At 36.7% G+C, this 15,111-nt stretch overlaps 1 protein-coding gene across 5 annotated transcripts in view; it reads right to left on the bottom strand.

The window, feature by feature from the left end:
- The window catches only part of AVL9 (AVL9 cell migration associated), a 60,165-nt gene that overhangs the window by 29,093 nt on the left and 15,961 nt on the right, over positions 1–15,111 (bottom strand). For 4 of the 5 annotated variants that reach the window (XR_008372885.1, XM_053553562.1, XM_053553565.1 and 1 more), the window contains exons 2-8: positions 12,279–12,399; positions 10,369–10,454; positions 8,015–8,086; positions 3,621–3,710; positions 2,765–2,831; positions 1,281–1,321; positions 218–256 (exon numbers count right to left, since the gene is read on the bottom strand). Coding sequence is in view for 4 of the 5 variants with exons in the window: in XM_053553562.1 (XP_053409537.1) it covers positions 218–256; positions 1,281–1,321; positions 2,765–2,831; positions 3,621–3,710; positions 8,015–8,086; positions 10,369–10,454; positions 12,279–12,399 (516 nt within the window). In the remaining variant the exon portion in view is untranslated. The remainder of the gene's footprint in view (positions 1–217; positions 257–1,280; positions 1,322–2,764; positions 2,832–3,620; positions 3,711–8,014; positions 8,087–10,368; positions 10,455–12,278; positions 12,400–15,111) is intronic. The other variant, XM_053553564.1, reaches the window with a different exon arrangement.

The following is a 15,111-nucleotide window of genomic DNA, read 5'->3' on the forward strand; positions in this document are numbered from 1 at the left end:
GCTCAGTGCCTGTAGCCCAATGGTTAGGGCACTAGCCACATACACAGGCAGTGGCTTGTTCGAAACCAGCCCAGGCCTGCTAAACAATGTTAACTGTAACAACAACAAAAACATAGCCAGGTGTTGTGGTGGGCAACTGTATATATATTACATATTATGATGTAATAAAAAAGTTTTAATAAAGATAAGTATTTTATACTTTCCCTTTGAGTCTCACCTTTTTTTCAAGAAGAATTAGTTTAAATAGGATTAAGACCTATGGAAACAAAGAAAGAAATTTGTAATAAACTGAAAAACTACTCAATGGTAGGCTGTCTTGGGGGGAAAAAGGGAAAAGAAAAGAGTAAAAAGAGAAAAACTCAAGCCTACAATTCATTTGCCCTCTCCCTCTCAAACATACATCATTTAATCAATTAAATAATCACAGCACTTTTAAAAATATATGAAAAATTAAGAACTTACACTGAGAAATTAAATATTAACTGTGTCTTCTTACAAATGTAAGACTTAAGCCTCTTACTGAAATTATCTTTTCTTAAAGGAGTGGTTTCATTTTTGCTTGAAATATGTGCAAGATCCTTAAAGGCAGGGACTGCTCATTTATTTCTGAATGTCCAGGGTGTTCATATTGTAAGTGCCCAATAACTGTTTGTTAAATGAACTATCAATGTGTTTATGTCCTAGACAGCATATGCTTTCATAATAAAATTAGAAGGCATAAGCATGTATAGATATTTTACTGGAAAATGTTCCATTCTCAGGGTAACCTACATGTATAAAATACAGTAGAGCCTCTGTAAGTTGACCACCCAAGGGACTATAAAAAATGGTCAACATATGGAAGTGGTGAATATAAGGAACTTCCATTGAAAACATGGGGTACGTGTCCAGTCTATGAAAATTAGGTCAACTTAAGGGAGGTGGTCAATGCAGGGAGGTGGTTAACTATAGGAGGTTCTACTATATTCTGCAATATCAAAACTTATTTCTTTGTAATCTAATCTCATGATAGCTGAATTGCAAAGACAACAGAAAAAAATACCCTATCCTGCAAAGAAGTAAACAGACAGTATTTATGTTCTTCTAAAAATTTCTATAATACAAGCACTACCAACATTTTCAACTTGGATAGTTATGAGACTAAGCGCTGTCTTATAAAGCATAGTATGCCAGATATGCATTTGAAGTAGCATAATCAATATGCCAGTTAAATGAATACAGTAAAAGAAAATGTCTCCCACTTCAGTACTATACGTCATAGATTAAATAAGATGCCATACCTTGTGTCGAAAGTGAAGGACAAGATCTCGAGGAGACAGACCTACAATGTTAATAAGAAGCTAATCTGTGAATATAAACTACTGTTTCTGCTGAAGAAAGTTTTTTTTCTCTTTAAAGGAAAGGAGATTAAAAAAAGGTAGGAATATAGAAATATTTATACAATATTTAGTTAAGTGCACACAAATTCAGAAATAACTTTCTGCAAGGATGAAAATATTTAAACCTGCCCTGTCCAATATAGCAGCCACACATGGCCACTGAGCTCTTGAAATGTGGGTAGGTAAGAAACTGACTTTTAAATTTAATTTTTATTAATTTTAGTCTAAATATAGAAAATGACTACTGTTTAGACTAGTGGTTCTCAACCTTCCTAATGCCAAGACCCTTTAATATAGTTCCTGTGGGTTGCGACCCACAGGTTGAGAACCGCTGGTTTAGACAGGGCAGGTCTACTACCCTCCCTCATTCTACAAACATAAACTATACAAGTTCAGAAATGATAAAACTTATATTACAATGTCACCAATACTTTAAATATAGTTTTGGTTATCAAACTCCATATGTTACTTCTGAAACACAGTCTTCTCCAATCATCTGCCTGAAATGTCACAGTACAAGCAAACATAATGTAGAGAAAAGTATGTTCTCAGAATAGCTTTGTTAATAGCTAACATTACACACAGGATTTCAAATAATAAACAACCACAATTGGCTACTTCATGCTGAAACAGGATATGAGCAAGCATAAATCAATATGTGACTAAAACTTTTTTTTAAGTCATGAAAAGGATTACTTATTGAGTTGCCCATTGAGTACCTTGAATACCAACAGATATTCCGGATTGTCAAGAAATTATAAACAAAATCACTCAACTTGAAGAATCTTAGAAAAGAGCTGAGCATCTCTCTCTCTCTCCCTCCCTCCCCTTCTTGTTTTGAGCTTGTCAGCATTAAGGCAAGGCAAGGAAAAAACTTCCATTACTATTTTGAAAAGCAGAAATTCATCCTGTATAATAATAATTACAAATATTGTGAATAGTATGCCAGAAAATACTTAAGAAGCAGCCTCAAATGTTGAAGAACTTATGCCCCATATAAAGATGTAATTCTGATCATGAATTTTTTTTTTTTTTTTTTTTGAGACAGAGCCTCAAGCTGTTGCCCTGGGTGGAGTGCTGTGGCATCACCGCTCACAGCAACCTCCAACTCCTGGGCTTAAGCAATTCTCTTGCCTCAGCCCCCTAAGTAGCTGGGACCATAGGCGCCTGCCACAACACCCGGCTATTTTTTGGTTGTAGCTGTCATTGTTGTTTGGCAGGCCAGGGCTGGATTTGAACCCGCCAGCTCAGGTGTACGTAGCTGGTGCCTTTAGCCATTTGAGCCACAGGCACCGGGCCCTGATCATGAAGTTTTACATGCAACTCAGTTTGCCAAACAAAAAGAAATAGAGGCATCTCTTCTAACTTGTAAAAAAGTAACTTACCAAGATATACTTGGGATCCTTCTAAAGAAGTTCCCCCCAAGGAACTATTCATATGTTCATAAAGTTCCTATAAAATACAGATCAAATTTAGAACATTCTACTATTATTTTAGACACAGAATCAGAAATACACTTATCAGACAAAAGCTGGTTCTTTAAGCACTTTTGACAGGCACTAAATTAAAAACCAATCAAGGTCTCTCTGAAACCTTGGCAGTTTCCAGCACTCATTCCTTCTCTTCCAGACACAAACAATATCAGAAGAGATGTGAGCAGAAGTGTAAAAAACTATTCAGAGTATTTCCTCATTCCTCTACATTTTAGAGACGTATTCATTCACAGGGCTGTATGAACTCCTAGGATAAAGCCTCTGCTTCCTTGCTAAGTACTTAATTGTCCTTCTCTCATTGGAATCCAGGAGATCTGTGTTCTATACATTAACAACAGCCTTGAGAAAAACGTGTTATCCATCTTAAATGGAATAGTCACATGGTTTTTCTGGTCTACGTATTGGGAGCTAGGAAACAGAAGCCTGATACACATATATAAACTGTGGCGTTTATTAATAAGACAAACACATTTATAGAAGCAGTGCCATAGCAAAAGGGCTATTATCCATTAAGAGAAACACTACTGTTAGTTATTTGTAGTCATTATTCTCTTTAAAAAAAAAGACAATTTGGTTAAATTTAGTAAGTATTTGGGCAGATTCCTGGTCTTTCAATGTTTTTATGCAAATTTATCTTCAAAGAAGAATGTCTTTCTTGAGTATTTAATGATTATCCTTCACAGTACTATTGACAAGATTTATGAGTCCATCTTCAGCCAAACACATCTATAGAGTGCTATAAAGTTACCTTTAGAATTGAAATTTGGGAAAAATCCTTCTCTTCAAAATATGCATGTGTAATAAGTTGAAGTTTTGCTTGGAGTAAGCCATAGAGAGGCTTAAAGAAAAAAGAGAAGTTACCATTAGGTTGATGATAGGCAAACAAACAACCCCACAACTTTTTTATTTGAAGAGAATAAGGAGAAAAAAATTGTCAATTTTAGTGCCACATTACTTATAGCTGAAAGCTGTCAAGTCCTGTGTTCTAGCTCTTTACCTACAAGTGAAAAGTACCTCATATACTCATAATATAGTGGTTCAGAGTATGGGTTCAGGTTTCCTGACCCTGGCTTCATTACTCTACTGCATATCCCTGGGCACTTAATCTCTACACATCTATTTGCTGATCTGAACATGAGTATGTGAAAAGACAGTACATCTTATTTGATTGTTTTAAAAATTACATAATAGATAAAAGCACTCAGTGAAAAGTGTCTGACACACAGAAAGCACTCATAAACATTAGCTATTATTATTTTCTATTTTTTTCTTTTTTGAGAGAGAGTCTCACTTTGTCACCCTGAGTAGCTTGGCGTCATAGCTTACAGCAACCTCAAACTGTTGGGCTCAAGTGATTCTCTTGCCTCAGCTTCCTGAGTAGCTAGGACTACAGACGCCTGTCACAATGCCAGCTATTTTTATAGACAGGGTCTTGCTCTTGCTCAGGCTGGTCTCGAACCGTAAGATCAGGTAACCTACTCAGCCTCCCAAAGTGCTAGGATTATAGGAATGAGCCACCACACCCAACCTAGCTATTTTCATTATAAAATCTAAATTTTGTATGCTGTTCTGTTACCTTGGTGACATTTAATCTTCCCTACAGCAGGATGCTTTTATATCTAGTTGAACATTCATGATTAAACTTAAGTTCATCTCCCCCTTTTTTGTCTTTCATGGAGGGTTAGACTACTTAGTGTTTTCTATCATAATTTTTAAAGAGATGGGGGTCTTAGGGCCAGACGTGATGGCTCATGCCTGTAATCCTAACACTCTTAGAGGCCAAAACAGGTGGATTGCTGGAGGTCAGGAGTTTAAGACCAGCCTGAGCAAGAGCAAGACTTCATCTCTAAAAACCAGCCAGGCTTTGTGGCAAGTGCCTGTAATCCTAGCTACCTGGGAGGCTGAGATTAGAGGATCACTAGAGTCCACGTCTTGGAGGTTGCTGTGAGCTATGATGCCACAGTACTTTACTGAGGGCAACAAAGTGAGATTCTGTCTCAAAAAAACAAACAAACAAAAAAAAAGAGATGGGGTCTCTCTTTGTAGCCCAGGCTAGAGTGCAGTAGCATGATCACAGCTCACTGCAACCTAAACTCCCAGGCTCAGGTGATCTTTCTGCCTCAGCCTCCCCAGGAGCTAAGTCTATAGGCCGGCACCATCACACACAGCTAGTTTTCTTTTTTAGAGATGGAGTTGTGCTATGTTGCCCAGACTGGCCTCGAATTGCTAGCCTTAAGCTATTTTCTCCCCTTTACCTCCCAAATTGCTGGGATTATAGGCATGAGCCACTGTACTTGGCCATATATTATGATTATTCTTTTATATACCTAACTGAAGTTATTCTTCAATTCTTATTTCTCTATTTAAGATCCCCTTCTACCATTTCCATCCTTTTATTTGTAATGTTCTTTTCTAGATATCTTCTCATTTCTATGTCCTTTTCAAGATGTAGAGACCAATACTGATACATACTCTACTTAGTTAAAACAAGTAATACTAGAATATTTTTCCCTCCAATATCCTTGTTACTATATCATTATTATGACCTGAGTATAATCATTTTGTTTCTATGTATAAGACTACAATGCTAAATGAACAACTGGAACTTTTGGGGTGAGCTACCTCTCCCTATCTCTTCTGTCTGTTTTAGAGACGAATAAAACTAGGTTTTTACCCTAATTTTATTACTTTGTAGTTACATGTTATGAGAATTAGACATTTTTCTCTATATTTTTATTTGTAAAATGAGAACAGTAAATATGTCTCAGTATTATGAGGATTGAAATGACAATTATATATAAAAAGTATACAGTACAAAATGCCTAATATGTAGACACTGAATACATCTATTATTATTATAATTGTCCTTTAAAGAAAGATTATTCAAGAAGCCTCTCAACAAGTCACATTTCTTTTAATGTCTGGTACTTTTATATTTTGGTCAATTGGCCCAGTTGACCAAATAAAGTAATAAAGTAATTCACTGATGTATATTTTTCAGGCTACCCTTCTAGAAACTGTACAAAAATCAGATTAGCAATCTACCAATTTTCTGATATTAGGGTCTTTTATAACAATCATCCTTTTTCCAGGAGACTATTCTTGATTTATATTTAAAATTATTATCTTGGAAGAAATATTCTCATCTTCAAAATCTTATTAAGATTAAGCCCCGGGGTGGCGCCTGTGGCTCAGTGAGTAGGGCGCCAGCCCCATATGCCGAGGGTGGTGGGTTCAAACCCAGCCCCGGCCAAACTGCAACAACAAAAAAATAGCTGGGCGTTGTGGCGGGCACCTGTAGTCCCAGCTGCTCGGGAGGCTGAGGCAAGAGAATCACATAAGCCCAAGAGCTGGAGTTTGCTGTGAGCCATGTGACGCCACGGCACTCTACCGAGGACAGTAAAGTGAGACTCTGTCTCTACAAAAAAAAAAACAACAAAAAAAAAACAAAAAGATTAAGCCCCACAGTACTAAATTATTATTCATGTTTTTTTTAGTTTAGTAACAAGCCAAAATAAGTTATATTTTGCAAAATTCCATTTATATTAAGCACAATACATTTCACTGCACATACATATATAAAGCCAGACAATTGTAGAAGAAATAATTAAGCAAAACCTATATACTTTTTGTGACTAGGCTAACGAAATATTCTTAATTTTGGTTTATGTTTAGGTTTGGTTTGTTTAACTGAAGAAATGGTTACATAAAGTACACAGATCTAAGATAATTAGTATCATATAGATTATTCTCCACAAAGGGGATTTTCAAGACTGTTTTACATGTAGAATTAAGCATTTCATGTTACTGGTAAAGGTGTTATTATCCTATTACTAATAAACATGAACACTGAAAATGACTTAATGAAGAGAGCTATGAAAAGCAAGAAATGTTATACATTTTATTTTAAAAAATAAAAAGTTAAAATGATTATATGCTTGGACCTGACCAACTGGTATAAAAAGGAATATAATTGTGACGTATTGTTACAATATAATGTCACTATGTCATTTCCTTTTCTCAAACATTTTATAATTTAAAAAGCAACTTTAAGGCTAAAATTTTTATTGCAATAATCGAGAACTTCTTTTTAGGTGTGTCCAACTTTTTTGTTTTTGATAGGCACAATCCCTATCCTCAAGGAATTACAAAAACAAAAAAGTTGCACATCAGAAGAATAGAAGTTGTTTTGGGCCACACATTAAATACACAAACACTAACAAAGCTGATTAGGAAAAAAAAGCATGCTTTGTGACATTCAACACTACATAACCAAAAAAAGTCCTCACAAAATCAGCATGCCCTTTGTGGGTTGCAGGTTGGACATTTCTGCATCTGTATCATCAATAAAATCTGAGAAATTATAATATTTTGAATTTTAATAAAGTATTATTTATCCAAAGTCTTGGAAGAAAAACAAAAATGGATAAATGATATCTATCAAGTGTCAACTTTCTTCCCAATAACCTATCAGGATCTTCTTACCTAGCCTTGGGTATAGGTGCAAATAATAATAAAACTGCTGAAAGGAGATGCCAGAGCATAACTAAGCCCCTGACTAATTTTAATGCCACTGTTTTCACAATTCTCTTGGGAAGTTGGCAATGACAAAGTAATAAGCTGGGTTCTATGTAGAATCGCAGACCATGAAGTTTCTCGGTACTGCGTGGGTAGGGAATTGTTGGTTGGGATTCATGTGTGGGTATCTAGCCCAAATCTGGAAAGATTCTTGGGGTTAGAGTTTGGAGAGGATGGAGATAATACCCTGTGTTATCAGTCTTTTTCTTATTTTGTTTAGTCACTAGGAATTATTTCATTGTTTTCTTTTTCAGTTCTGCCTGTTCTCTTGAGAGATGTAAGTTTTTTTAGGAAGTAAACTTAATGGGAATCAAGTATGTGGGATAGGGGAGGAGGGCTAGGTTAATTCACATCTAACAGGTATAACACATTTACTCTATGTGAAGGGTACACTTACAACTTTGACCTGAAGTGTGCCAAACAAACTATGTAACCAAAATGTGTATGGCTCTGTAATATTCTGGGAAAAAAAAAGATCTCTTCTTATTCCAATAATGCCTTATCTTCAAATAAAAATATGCCATGAATCTTTAACAAACATGAACAAGTTACTTGGTCTCTTACCAGCTTGCTTAGAACACAGACACTTTTCTGAACAGTTTCTCTGGTGATATCTGCTTGCCTTACTTTCAAAGCCTATTACAAAGAAATAGTCACTTATCAAATATTTCACAGCAGTATTTTAAAATTCATATTTTTCAAAATAAAAATATCAATTACTATAGAAGCTTCTTACATTTAGTTAAATTCAAGAAATACTTGAGACTCTCAGAAAATATTTATTGAATGAATAAATGTCACCATATGCCAGAATCTGTGGTGGGCACTGGGAATGTAACAGTGAAGGCACAATCCCTATCCTCAAGGAATTACAATCTAATAGAAAATACTATGTAAGCCGCGATACCCAAGTCAACATCTTTAACCAATCACTGATGATCCTGGTTTTAAAATGAGCAGCCCTTTCAGAAACCACTGTTTCAGGTGACAAGAGGCTAGTAGAAGATGTGACAAAAACATTTTTTTTTCCAGAGATGGAAGGTTTATCAGCAGTTTTGGTAAATTAGTTGATGTATGCTGCCTGAAGTCTATTTTGGCAGACTTATTTTGTAACCCAGTGCTGAGCACGTAATTCATTCCTCAACAATTGTGAAGATTATCATGTGACATTTCTACAGTTCTCCGCTAGTAGGGAACAAATCTTGATTTGATCGACCTTAGGTAAAGTTGTGATGAAAGTAAGACTCTTCCCCCTTTAGTGCTTATATGACCTATGTGAAATAAGAGGTTAAGAAAAGGAACAGATTTCCAGGAAAGGGCAAGTATCATGTGTGTAAAGGATAATAGCATATGAAAAAATCAAATGTGCAAAGCTACCAGGATAACTCTTATTCTCAGGTTACTTTTATCTCTAGTTTTATTTCCCAGCTTTATGAAGGTATAATTGACAAATAAAAATTGTATATGCTTAAGGTGTATGTGATTATTTGATACAGCATCTTGAGCTTTAGATTCAGTTATTCACTCTACAAACATGTACTAGGTGTAGCCTACGTTTCAGGCCCTATGCTTGGACTGTTACTTCACAGTAGTTAATGAATCTGGGTATCCTGAAATTTAGACCTGTAGTTTACTCTCGAATGGTTCCAGGAAAAAACATAAACACAGAGCAAATATAGTAGAACATTAACAACTGTTCAATCTAGGTGGTGTGTATATAGATATTTACTGTACTTAAAACAGAATTTATCTTCATGTTTGAAATTTTCATTAGAAAAAGTTAGAATAAAATGTTAAAAAGATTTACTAAGTTAATTATTCACTGAGGAAGCTTTTAAAATTTATTATTGTCAACATTCAAATCCCTAAGACTATAGTCAGTAACAGTAAAGGCTAGGCAAAGATAAAGTAAAAACAATCTCCAGCCAAGGTTGAGAACTATTCACTATATTAGAATATCAGCGACCTCATGAGAAGAAAGACTTTAGGCAGCATACAACTACTCATTTACCAAAACTGTTTTTCTTCATAAAGACTATCCCTACCACAAAAATACAGTGCTACACATAAGAAAATCATGCAAAGTGGGGCCACCATCTTGGTTTCTTTGAATTTATTAATTAAAACCATCATACTGGGCGGTGTCTGTGGCTCAATGAGTAGGGCACCAGTCCCATATACTGAGGGTGGTAGGTTCGAACCCAGCCCCGGCCAAACTGAAACAAAAAAATAGCTGGGTGTTGTGGGGGGCGCCTGTAGTCCCAGCTACTCAGCAGGCTGAGGCAAGAGAATCGCCTAAGCCCAAGAGCTGGAGGTTGCTGTGAGCTGTGATGCCACAGCAACAGAGTGAGACTCTGTCTCTTAAAAAAACAAACAAAAAAACACCATAGTAAGTTAGGCATTAAGCTGGCTAGCAGGTAGTTTAAGAATAATCAAAATCATAGTTGTAATTAAGATAACTTGTGAATAGTTGGAAGCCACTATAAGTAAATTCCACTACTTCTAAAAGGCTGCTTTTAAAAGCAATACACAAACGTTTTCCTCCATTTTTCTAAGTTATATACCAAACACGACATATAGAAAATTCAAAGACACCTTGAAATTTAGATACATTATTTTGGAAAAAAAAAAAAAAAAAAAGTATTTTGAAGATAAATGGATAATTTAGTATCACTATCTAAAATCAATGCGCAAAGTATTACGATGCAAATATAATCACAGCCACTAATGTCAACTTAAAAAAGTTTGTGTGAATAACTTGGTACTATCAGAAAAACAGCTACAGATTATTTATAATAATCTAAAACAACATCATAGGCATCAATGAAAAATAAAGACTTGATGTTTCCCTATGTGGCCAACATCCAAGAAAGGATTTTGGAGTTTTTTCCCCTGTTGTTCACCATTAACTATCATACCTTAGCTTCAATTTGTCGATAGCATGAGATGCCATATACTGTGGCTCCATTTCCATTTCTGGGTGGCAAGTGAAAAAACACAGTATCTAAGAGATATGCAGAAAAATGTTAGTACCAAGGTGAATTACTTATTAATAATAAAATCTGGAATCATCATAATGCAGTCATTCACACAAAAATGTTGATATAGGGTGGCACCTGTGGCTCAGTGGGTGGGGCGCCGGCCCCATATACCAAGGGTAGCGGGTTCAAACCTGGCCTCGGTCAAACTGCAAAAAAAAAAAAAGTCGGGTGTTGTGGTGGGTGCCTGTAGTCCCAGCTACTCAGGAGGCTGAGGCGAGAGAATCGTTTAAGCCCAGGAGCTGGAGGTTGCTGTGAGCTGTGATGTCACGGCACTCTACTGAGGGTGACAAAGCGAAACTCTGTCTCTAATTAAAAAAAAAAAAAAAGATGATATAACAAGGAAACCATATCTTACTTATGCCCACTTATGCCCAGCACCTTAGCCACTAGTTTCTTAGAATTCCTCTCTTTCAGCTGAGTGTCCGTAGCTCAATGGTTAGGGCGCTGGCCACATGCTCCAGGACTGGTAGGTTTGAACCTGGCCCAGGCCTGTTAAACAAACAAACAAAAAAATAGCTGGGCATTGTGGCAGGTACCTGTAGTAAAAGTCAGGTGTTGTGGTGGGTACCTGTAGTCCCAGCTACTCGGGAGGCTGAGGCGAGAGAATCACTTAAGCCCAGGAGCTGGAGGTTGCTGTGAGCTGTGTGATGCCACGGCACTCTACTGAGGGTAACAAAGTGAGACTCTGTCTCAATTTAAAAAAAAAAGCATTCCTCTCATTGCCTTATGGTACATACACATCCCCCCAAACCCAAGAGGCTGAATTGTAACAGGTCAAACTGAGACTATAATTTCAAAGAATATTTTACTTATAGGGGATTATGCCGGGTTAAAAGAGTCATAACCAATAGCAATACATGAATCATATATACACTGGACATTAGATAGTATTATGGAATTATTATTAAATCTCTTAGCCATGATAATGGTGCTGGAAATTATGCTTAATCTTAGCATATGCACCCTTAAGTATTTAGAAGTGTCATGATATTTGCAACTGACTTTCTTTTTTTGGGTTTTTGGCCGGGGCTGGGTTTGAACCCGCCACCTCTGGCATATGGGACCAGTGCCCTACTCCTTGAGCCACAGGCGCCGCCCTACTGACTTTCAAATAGTCCAGACAAAATTGTATGTACACATACATAAAGAAAATAATGTGCAGAATATTAGCTATAATCTTAATTCAACTTTTCTATCTTTGGAAATTGTCATAAATAAGTGCTTCCAGTGGCAGTTGAGCTGCTCTGGCTTATCACTTCTTTAGTTGGGGCTCCTGGGAGAAGAAGTGTGGCCAAGGTTTACCAGCCATGGCCAATTAAAACCCCAGCACTTGGCTCGGCACCTGTAGCTCAAGCAGCTACAGCACCAGCCACATACACCGGAGCTGGTGGGTTCGAATCCAGCCCGGGCCCGCCAAACAACGACAACTACAATAAAAAAATAGCCAGGAGTTGTGGTGGCACCTGTAGTCCCAGCTACTTGGGAAGCTGAGGCAAGAGAATCGCTTAAGCCCAAGAGCTGGAGATTGCTGTGAGCTGTGATGCCACAGCACTCTACCCAGGGTGACAGCTTGAGATACTGTCTCAACAAACAAACAAACAAACCCTAGCACTACTCTGGAGGTGCTCTAGTACATGACGGGTCATCTCTAAACAAGTCTTTAAATATTTCATAAACAGTCATGATAGGCTAATGGCCTTTAAGTTACCAGAGTATATAAAATCTAAGATGTCTTAGCAAGTTTTTGCCAAAATGGCACCTAATTGCTTCACCTCCTTGTTACATACCTTCCTGGTAGTTGTGTGCGCCATCTGGTAAGGCAAGGAAGGGCAAATACTTCCACTCTTCTGGTAAAGTGTGGCTGTCATGTCCATCTCCTGGAATCAGGGGTGGGTAAGAGAATTCAACCTAAAATGGTAAGGAATGTTAGCCAAAAGGTAGTTGATCAAAAGAAACACTTTATCCTGATGGGCAAAAGTGCTTTTAAACCCTGAACGATAGAAGTGGTGGATAAACCATATTTGATACCATTTCACATTATTAGCAAATCCACAGATTTGCCATAGCAAAAAAGAAGAAAAAGAAAATAGTAGTAAAAAAGGAAAGGTTTTTAAGGCTTTCCTCTCTTTGTGATTTAAGGATTGTTAAACTTTAAGGTACACAAAGAAAGTGGTGGTGACTGGATCAGACTGAGATTGGGAGATGTTACCAAATGGATGGTAACTGAAGCCATGAAGCCCTGGGGAAGACCAATAGCATACTGAATTGAGTAGGAGAGGTCTGACAAAGGAACCTGAAATTGAATCAAGATTTAGGTTTGCTTCCATCATTTGGTTCCCTTGTTCTGAATACTTGTAGCTTTGAGCTTATGGTTTTGATGGGGCTCTGTAGGAGGGAGGGTAGTGCTGGGGTGGGCATTAACCAACACTTAAGATAATTTTTTTTCATTGAGAATGAGTTGATCGCTAAGAGAGTGCAATGAAATCTCTCCAACACAGTCTTGCAGAGATAAAATTTTTAGTATCCATTCCCAGTTTCTAGCATTTCCCAGGTTTATTAGCCTTTTCTCTGTGCTTCCATTTCTATTATTTCAATGAGACAGCAATTTCAGTTTTAGAAATACATCCCACAGACATACTCACATATTCACACAAGTATGTTCAAAGTCTAATTTATGATTGTAGTACAAAATGGGAAACCTAAATATTTATTAGATGAGTGGTTAAATAAATTTTACATCAGTTCTATCCAGTTGTTAAAAAGAATACTAATGTAATATTGATAAAGCAAGGTAGCCGTAATATATGGTGTGATAGGCAAAATAATGGCCCTCCAAAAATGCCCACATCCTAATTCCTGAATCTTGAGCTGGAGATTACCCAGGTGGGTCCAATGTAATAATTATTAGAAAGGCAGAAGAGTCAGAGAAAGAGATACCGAAAGACGCTGTAGCATTACTTCAGAAGATGGAATAAAGGCCATAAAACAAGGAATATAGGCTTCTAGAAGCCAGAAAGGCAAGAAACTGGAGCTTCCAAAAGAAATGAAGCTCAGCCAACACCTTGATTTTTGCTCAATGACAAATACCCACTTCAGAATTCTGACCTCCAGAACTTTAATAAATGTGTATTGTTTTTAAATCACTAAGTCTATGGTCATTTGTAAGACAGCAATTAGAATATGAATATACATATATGTTAAATATAAAAAACAAGTAGAATTATCAGTAAATTAACATAATTCTATTTATACCATGATTCCATTTATGTGAAAATTATTGTTTTTGTAAATGGATTTTAAAATGCTTGAAAAGAGGGAATATATATGTATGTAGGTGTGTTTGTGTGTGTATATATATATATATATATATATATATCAATAAACAGAGATTTTATCTCTGAAGAGAATAGGGCTGGGGATTGAAGATAAAAGGGAATACTCCTGCCGCATTTTTACATCCCCACCTTTTTGCTTTGAAATTTTCTTACAGAAAAGTTGAAAAAACATGAACAACCTTACACACTTCATCTCCATTCGCCAATTGCTAATTTTTTGGGCCACGCTTGCTTTATCTGTGTTGCACATATATACAAATACACACACTTTTCTGAACTATTTAACAGCCAAGCTGAGGACAGTATCATTTCTTTTAATTAGGCATTTATTTTTATTTATTTTTATTTATTTTTTATTAAATCATAGCTTTGTACATCAATAAGGCATTTATTTTTAAATGCATACATATTGCTTTTAGAAGTTATAAATAAAAAAGCAAAGACAAGCTGTTCCTAACTCACAAAGAAAATCTTACTTCCATCCTTATTATCCTGGAATTAAGATGAAACACAGAAACCTATCTTCTTAAGACTTAGTTAATGAGCTGCTAATGGCTAGAAATTTAATTAACATCTGAAGGTATGCTATCTCAACACATTCTCCCACTTCCCAACTCTACTAAAGGAAGAGGTGGCTCTAGTTAGAACTCAAGATGTAGATGACTCACAAAATTGTTATAAATAGAAGGGTAGATACTACATATACTCCCCAAAATTCCATGGGTAAAATTAATGCTGTACTAGGCTGACTTGGGCCCAGAATGTTTATAAGACTGTTTCTTTGGGAAACTGTGTTCAGAATTTTATTTTTTTGTAGAGACAGAGTCTCACTTTATGGCCCTCGGGAGAGTGCCGTGGCCTCACACAGCTCACAGCAACCTCCAACTTCCTGGGCTTAAGCGATTCTCTTGCCTCAGCCTTCCGAGCAGCTGGGACTACAGGCGCCAGCCACAATGCCTGGCTATTTTTTGGTTGCAGTTTGGCCGGGGCCAGGTTTGAACCCGGATATGGGGGCCGGCGCCTTACCGACTGAGCCACAGGTGCCACCCTGTGTTCAGAATTTCAAACAGCCAACTTTTGGAACACAACTCTTTCATAAATTGTAGACTGCCTCTACTGTTGGCAGCTTTCTTTTCTCCTACCGGTCGGTTTGCTACCAACAAATACTTGCATTTGGAAACTCTGGAATTTGCTAATCAAGTTCAAAGCTATTTATACAATCTCCTTTCTATATATTTATATATATATATACACATAACAATTTTATTTGTCATACAGTATTATT

This window comes from Nycticebus coucang, chromosome 11 (assembly GCF_027406575.1).
Source record: "Nycticebus coucang isolate mNycCou1 chromosome 11, mNycCou1.pri, whole genome shotgun sequence".
Classification (NCBI taxonomy): Eukaryota; Metazoa; Chordata; class Mammalia; order Primates; family Lorisidae; genus Nycticebus; species Nycticebus coucang.